We start from the raw sequence: 8,474 nt of genomic DNA, 5'->3' as shown, positions 1-8,474 counted from the left end.
CACCAGACAGTTGGTTAGTGATGTGTAGAGGCTTGGACTCCCGTTTGAAAGTTATAAACGCCGGGTCTTCTGTGCCCTTCATCTTTGCAGTTGCATCCATGTATTTCTTCTGAGCTTCTCTTATTGAAACGGCAGTAGAACTTGGCATGTTACTTTTTGCAGAATGAGGTGGCGTCCTTGAGAAGATAGGAGTATGTTGTCAATCAGGGTAAGAAGTGGAATGAAAATATATAGCAAACTAATTTCAATAGGAGTACCTGTGGCTTCGGTTGTCCATTTGTACAACAGGATGATGTTAATATAGATGTGTGTGTTGTAATAGTAAGCTGTTTTGCTGCTTACCAAGTGAGGATAAATAAAATGCACTCTTACTTGCCACTGACAGATGAAGTTAAATAAAATGCAGACTTACTTTGCTGTTACCTCCTACAGACTAAACAGATGGTGTACATCCATGATTTTCTATAGGATACAGAGGAACAGTTTAATGCACACACAAAAAAGAAAATGATGATAATTCTAGAATAATTAAGAAAGATGTTCAAATAAACGGTAGTACTAAAATTCATAATCTCCTAGTGCTGCTTCAAGTTTGTGATTTCAGTACACAAACTAATAACAGAGTAGGAAGTAGGAGAAGTTTTAATACACCAGGGAAACCAAGTTAAGTGGACTGATTCCATTGAATAATTATTTTCATTTCCCATGCTAACTAACTTGGCATCAGGCAGCCTAACACATGTTTATATTAATATTGTCACATTTCACTGTTACCCTGCTGAAGGTGATGTATACGTCTTGCAAAAGTTAAAAAAGTTCTATGAGCCAAGCGAGTTGAGCCCCAGTTTTCCCTTGCTTAATCTGTGGTTGTATCTCTTTTCCCTTCTTTACACATATCTCATTTTTTACCAGTTGACTTATCTAACATTCACAGTAAACTATATATACCATATGGATAAGTTAGAGATAAAGCTTGAAGCAAGGACACATTTAGACTTGTCACGTGTGTATTATTTCCAAGATGTACATACAGTCATTCAGGCTAGCGGAACCTTCACAGTATATTTTTTGTATGTAGTTACATATGATGATATGTCAATATGAACATTTATTCATCTTTGTCTTATGGATGTAGTTCCGAATGTTCGCTAGACATGAAAAAGAGCTGCTAGCCTGCAGCTTGAATGAATTAACATCCTTTAATTGTTCTCAGGTATGTGACTTGGATATATAGAGCACTCGGATTGCATATGAGACAAATATTACATAGCAAAATTTAAATCCATTGCAAGAACCAATGACAACTTGTCGTAGAAACATACAGGAAAAATCAACTAACTGACACAATGTGGTGGTATATCAAAACATGTAAAATTTATGAGTAATATTTCCTTATGTTTATGTACAGCATCAAAATCGCATCAAGCTTTGCGTCGGCCTTCGGTACAGCAGGCAGGTCACATCAAACTTCGCATCGACCAAGATAAGAATAGAAAAACCAAGCAAGAAAACTACATGATGCGGTTCTAGAATTTAGAACCAAACCTGTAGCGCGCGGGGTCGGAATCAGCGGACGCCAAGAGAAAACTGAGATGAGGGTCGGAATCAGCGGACGCCAAGAGAAAACTGGGATGAGAACCCAGGGAGGGGACGGGAAGGGATGAACTCCACTGCTTAAAAGGAGAGCCACTGGGTCGATTACCCTTCAAGAGGAGGGAGCAATAAATCCATCAGTTCCTTTTTGACATGAATCCATCCGTTCCTACTGATTTAGTGCTGCGCATTTGTGGCATTGAGGTGCAAGGGATTGCGACATAAAAGCAGCAGCAGGAAGATGAACGAATTTTATGGAATTAATGCTCATCTGTCGAGCAGCGGAAGGGCTGGTGACGCATCTCTGGAGAGGTTGCTCGCCGGGACTGAAGGCGGTTACGGCGGAAGGGTTAGCCTCGACAGCTTGGTGGGGCGCAAGCACGGGTGGTGACGGCTGCAGTAGAGCATCATGGGCGACAACATCCGGCCGGGGAAGGGTGGGTTGTGGGCTCGTGACACAGTCGCCGGAAGGGCTCTTGACGGCGGCGGCTGGATAGAAGAAGTAGGGTTCAATTTTTTTTTTTTTGAGGGAAATGCCATTATGGCAGTTTATATTTCATGTGCAAACATCGATACATCGTTTGTCAATACATCTACTAGAAAATCCGGATGCTCCGATTTCCAGACAATGGTTCTAGAGACCTCCGAATTTCTAGCCAACAAATCTGCCGCCATATTGGCCTCCCTAGAACAATGAGAAAATTCTATTGAAATAAAATTACGAGCTAAAAACGAGCATTCTTCATAAATTGCCGCTGCCGGACCAAGTGAGTTTCCTCCGTTTTGCATGATCTCAATAACTTCCATGCAATCATCTTCTACGCAAATTTTGTTACATCCCATTTCATTGGCAAGGAGGAGTCCATCTCGTAATCCCCGTGCTTCTGCCGTTGCCGCATCTTGTACGAATGGGATGTTGCTACATGATGCTGCCACAAAGAAGCCCGTATGGTCCCGTAGAATCGCACCTGTCGCCCCGGTGCCGCTGTCACTATCAAAACCAGCATCAAAATTCAGTTTAAGCATGCCCTCCAATGACTTCTCCCAGCCATGTCTCTTTATTCTGCCCTTCTTTGAATTTGCTCTTGAGAAATTTTTCGCAAGTGCTGAAATTGCTTGCGCCGATCTAGTGGGTTCATATAGTTGCTCACCATGGGTATAGCTACGTGGATTGGTCGTTTTCTTTTTTGAGACAATGAAGGATTGGTCGTGGCACTGCCTTTTTGACGCAGTGAACGATGGACCTCAAGTAAGGGCTTCTGATGGGCTTTTGGTGAAAGCATACGTGTACAACCCAACCAAAATAAATCGAGTCTAACGCAGCTAGCGAGCGGGACGACTGGAAAGCGAGCGGGGCGCCAGGAAAAGAACGAAGCGGTATCCTTCACTTAGCGGTGGCAGGTCTTTGTAATTTCGTCAACTTTTTGATCGGACGGCTGTAGACTACTGCATCGACGGCTATAACAATTCGGGTGACGTGGCTTCACGAGAAGGCAGAAAAATCATCTAGTGGGGTGCCCCTATTTAGATATAGAAGATGATTGTTACTGGTGTTGTGGTTGCACTAGCTCGTCTCGTTAGATTAGTTCGCGTGTTTGAGACTTGTCCAGCGATAGGCGCCGACGCACCGGTCCAAATTTGGGCCGGTCGCTGCCCAGCCGTTCGATTCGGGCCGTTCAGTCGTTGGATTGAGTCTTCTTAACCGTATCTTCTTCTTCCTCGCGCTCCTCCATGCTCGTACCTTGCCGCCGGTCGCCGCCCTCAGCTCCAGTAACTACCTACTAGACTCGAAGCACCACCCCACGCGCTCGCCCATCGCTGCCCATGCCGCCGGCCTCGCCGTCATCGTCTCATATCGCCGGATCCACGCATGCAGCAACTTTCGGCTGTGGTTGCAGCTCCTTCACTGGCGGTGGCAGCTCCGGTCCCCGGCCTCGCCGCCGGTCGCCGACCTTGCCGTCTCCGTCTCATGTCTTTCTCGCCGGACCCACGCATGCAGCAACTTTCACCCGCGGTTGCAACTCCCTTGCTGGCGGTTGCAACTCCCTTGTTGGCGGTGGCAGCTCCGGTAGCGTTGGTCGCCGGTCGCAGCACACCGGCGACGAGCTCGCGAAAAAGTACTGGTTTGCTGGTGGCAACAAAAATGTCAGCCGGTAGTAGCAAAATATTGTGCTGGTTCCAGCAAAAAATGTTGAGCCGGTGCCGCCACCACGTTCGTCATTGAAGCAAAATCGATCACCGGTTGTAGTTTTTGTGATTTCCGGTTGTAGCTTTTGTGATTACCTATTGCAGCAAAAACAACTTCTAGTTCCAGCTCATGTCGGTACTTCCAGCAAAAACTCTTGTCCGCCGCCCTCCGCGGTTGCAACATCTTTCCTACACGGTTGTAGCATTGACTCTATTGGTTCCAGCAAATCTCACTTCGCAAAAATCTGTCGCCTTTCATTTCCAGCTTTTTTATTCGTCGGTTCCAGCCTTTTATTTCGTCGGTTGCAGCATTTTTCTCAGCCGGATGCAACACTTTGTAGCAGAGTAGAACTTACGGTGGCTGGAGGTAGAAGAAAGGTAACCGATAAGGCAAGAGATAACCAGGGAGAAAAAGAAGGGCAGTTCACGCGGGCCCATAATGTACACGTGAGACGTGGGGGAGCAGTTTGCCTGGGACTGCGCCAACATGACATGAAAGTTACCGTGATATGCGTGTTGTGCGCGCAAGTGAGCGCAACCGGCAGAAAGTTGCGTCAGCGCGCCGTATATAAGCTTTTCCCTTGAGACTTGGGGTGCCCGCTTTAATTTTTTTTCTGAATTTGCTCAGGTATGAACAGTATGGTGGTCGGTTTTTCTGTAAATAAAAAAAGTGAGGGGGTTTTGTGCAAGAATTTTCGTAGTGGTCGGCTGTACCCAAAAAAAAACACAGGTGCATTTTGTGCAAGAATGCGCTAGCCGAGTGCCATCTCTCAGTGACAGGTGGGGTCATACTCATAGATCGCCCGCGTATGCATTTTATGACAGTATATGCACGCTTGAGTCAAGTTAAGTGACTGCAATCCCGTATTTTCAAAGTTCTAGCACCAAACTGAACATCGATCGCAAATTCTATGACTTTCGGTGATAACAGAGAATATTTCCAGCCGCATGGAGTACACAACTTGCTTATTATGTGTTTTCTTGACCAACATATAAGAGACACAACGAATAAACAAAAAAGGAGACCAGCCAGGACTAGGCCTTGGCGGTTTATATATATGATCATAGAAGAAGCATGCTCGGTTCTCTACAGCGAGTACAATTGACAAGAGATGAGGACGACGCTCACACATCTACATGGAACCAGAGATAATGAAATCAATTAAAAATATAAACTCTCAACACTGGCGGGAACGTGATTCCGTACCTATGATGCATCCACGCACTGGGTTGCAAATCAAGGACAAGAGCAAATGAGTTCAACAGTAACTAGCTAGTCACCAACGAATGAATGAACGAACGGAGCATGCATGCACGCATCTTCCCTCCGAATGATCGACCGTACGCGTCTTTGAGTCGTGCGACGCCATGCATGCACGCACACGTAGGGATCGGCTCAAGCGGAGGGCGCGCTGCCTCCAGCTTTGGCACCCGCGGCCCCGGCGGCCTTGCCGCCGACGCCGCATGCCTCGCCGCACATCTTGGTGCAGGCTGGGTCCTCCTTGGCGCCGTTGGCGCAGCGCTCGTAGCAGTCGTCGTAGCAGCCGAAGGCGGTCGCCGCCGGCACCGACGCGGCCGCCACCACGACGGCGATCAGGAGCAGCGCGACGGCAGCGGTCCTGCTCTGGGCCATGTTCTCGTTTCTGGGTACGTACGTAACCTGTGGACGGGGCTTTCGCGAGATAGAGAGACAAGGTGGCGGAAGGGTTGATGGCGTGCGATGCTTGGACGGGAATGGCGCCGCCGGGTTTTTGTAGGTGGTGGCGGCCGGAGACGGTGGGCGGCCATGAGAGCTTCGCGGGCGACGCGCGGTGACAATTGGTTGCATGCATGCCGGTGCCACCGCGTTCGGGTTACCACTGTTCCTCGATCGTATTGACCGAACGACCGGCGAGGGACTGTTTTGATTATTTAGAGCATGATAAAATGTCAGAAAAAGCGAGAATATAGATTATTCATGGCATCAACAGAACACGCATGTACATTTGCATGGTATAGCATGGCTGTCATGACATGAAGGTCTGAAACAACACTCATCTACTACTTCCGTACAAAATTACTTATCGCATAAATGAATGTATCTAGATGTATTTTAATTCTACATACGTTCATTTTTATCGATATCTATGATAAGTAATTCAGAACGGATGAAGTAAAAATCTACATATTTACTACATACCCTGCATTCACGAGTACAAATCTACATATCCACTGTAGTACATATGTGCATGAACAAATAACACAAAGTAAAGCATGCTGGAAAGAGTCATCGATTCAAGAGTTGACATGCAGGTGCATACCGTGCATTGGACTGCTGTCGGCATGATACGACAAAGCAACATCGTCTGTTGTCGAATGATGACGTCGTGATGCTGTATCCGTCGGTGAGCACCCGAGTTATGTTACTAGTCTTTGTTTCGCGTCGCGCCAATCTCGTTACTCTGTTGAGCGACGACAATGTGCCGTGCCGTGTCGGTAAGCACCGGCACGACTTGCGAAGAGTGATCGGGAGGCAAAAGTAGTAGGCGAGGAGTAGAATCTATCCCCTTTTTTGACCAAATCGCGGAGAGACAAAGGAGTTGGAATTGCGTCCACTTTGTTCGTGTACGTTCCCGAAATCGCCTCAACCTCCCCGATAGAGACAGAGTCGTCGTGCTTGCCTGCCGTGCCGAGTGCCGACGGGACGCGCGGCCTTGGCCTGGCCGCGACGTCGCAGCGCCACCGGTACACCGCGCTCGTCGTCGTCTCGCCAAGTCGCATCGCCACCTGCCCCCCGCGCGCGACAGATTTAACGCGGCACCACCACCACGGTCAGCCCGACCGAGGCGAGGTTAGTAGGAGTAGTAACTAGCTAGAGCTCGCCTCGGTCGGCCCGTCCCTTTCCATGCGGCTCTGAACCATTGATCGGCTGCTTGCTCGACTCGCTGCAGGCAGTGCTGGTTAATTACCTTTACGGTTTGTTTTGCTCCCCTGATTTCATTTCATTTGCTAGAAATGAAATCCCTGTCATAATTTCATTTGGTTGATTGTGAATTCCAGTTCCAAATTCCATGTTTGGCTGACACAAGATTTATGAAATGAAAATGATATTTATCCCATGTTCCAAATTCCATTTCAAGGTGGAATCGTTAACCAAAAGAAAATGAGCTAACATCAAACACCTAGTGTTCTCACATCAAATGCTTTGCAATACATCCAATGTCGGCAATTTACATTTAAAAAAATGAATATTTGCATTACTGGAAGAAGCACCAGAAAGAACTTCATTGCTTGATTTTGCTTCAGGATACATATTTTTCATTCCTTTGGGCCTATATAGAAGCAATGAATTCCTTGTGATCATCTACTTTTTACAAAGGAGCATCCAAAAATAGATGAAGCATGTTGGGGCTGGATAACACACATGCGATGCACAAATTCACCTGCACGATAAATATGCAATAAAAAGCCCCTCCATTTGTAGTAAATTTTGAGGACAACTTCGACCAACAAGTAAGCAACGGATAATGCAAACAACATGCACATGTGGCATGGTATTTAACATGGAAAAACCTCCTCAATTTAAGGAGTAAAAACCCACGGCTATGAACTGGCCAATCCATACAACTTCACTATGAGAACCACGACTATGGGCCGACCAATCCATACAACCACGACTATGGACCGACCGATCCATACAACATGCGCATTTGACAAGTATTCTACAAATAGCTCTCAAACTCCTGAACCAAACAACACCAAATTTGACAGACAAGTAGAAGTACGAGTTTCGGAGATCTCCTCAAAATTTTAGCTAAATAAGGTACGTTTACCTATCCAATTTGTTCGTCTCCCAAAACTAATATATGCTGAAACTGCAGTAGACTGAACTCACAAAGCCAATCTCAAATCTGATGCTCCACTATCCGAATCCTCAAACCAACTAACCGGATCAAAGTACTCAAAGTAAGAAATGGGTTCACCAACTTCGGCGCCAATCCAAGCACGTTTAAGTCTCTAATCACTAGCTTGAACACTGTCTAATTAGGTACAGTAGATTTGGACATAACCTCCTCCTCTTCCCCTCTCTCATATGTTGTGTTCCTCTTTTGTGTGCTCTCACTCTCACAATGGAAGCCATCTCCAGCAAGGGTGGCGTGGCTAGGGTTTTCTTCTCCACTCCCTTCACTAGAATGCACTCTCAACCGTTGGATGCATATGAGATTAATGGCTCACGTGTGTTGAACTTTTGGGTTGATGTTGGGCTGTCAATACAATTCCATGTGGAGGGACTTATCCCAACAAACTCCCCTCCCTACATCTGGGAGCCTTGGAGGGTCTCACTGCCTTCCAGCACCAATGCCAGTGAGCCGACGACATACTTCGAGATTCTTCCTTGTCATCACCTTGGTAAACGTATCAGCCCCATTGTCATAAGTATGAACATTGTCAAGTTGCATTTGCTTGGAATATAACACATCTCAAATCAAATGATAGTGGACTTCAATATGCTTAGATTTTGAATGAGCATTCTTGCTCAAGTGTACATCATTTTGGTTGTCACAACACAACACATACTTGTCTTTCTTAAACCCGAGCTCACAAGCCAACTGTTCCAGCCAAAGTATCTCTTTGCTCACCTTTGTAACTGCAATGAAATCAACTTCAGTTGTATTCCATGCTGAGGGAGTCCTGGATTAGGTGGTCCTCGGGCT

General features: G+C 46.4%; 1 protein-coding gene across 1 annotated transcript; it reads right to left on the bottom strand.

The window, feature by feature from the left end:
- Nucleotides 1-5,176: 5,176 nt before the first annotated feature.
- LOC125507267 lies at nucleotides 5,177-5,413 on the bottom strand. The gene has a single exon (XM_048671903.1). It carries the CDS (start codon nucleotides 5,411-5,413, stop codon nucleotides 5,177-5,179), a length of 237 nt encoding a protein of 78 aa, XP_048527860.1.
- Nucleotides 5,414-8,474: the final 3,061 nt, after the last annotated feature.

The sequence above is a fragment of the Triticum urartu genome, chromosome 5, assembly GCF_003073215.2.
Source record: "Triticum urartu cultivar G1812 chromosome 5, Tu2.1, whole genome shotgun sequence".
NCBI lineage: Eukaryota > Viridiplantae > Streptophyta > Magnoliopsida > Poales > Poaceae > Triticum > Triticum urartu.
This window is presented reverse-complemented; position numbering and strand designations above follow the sequence as displayed.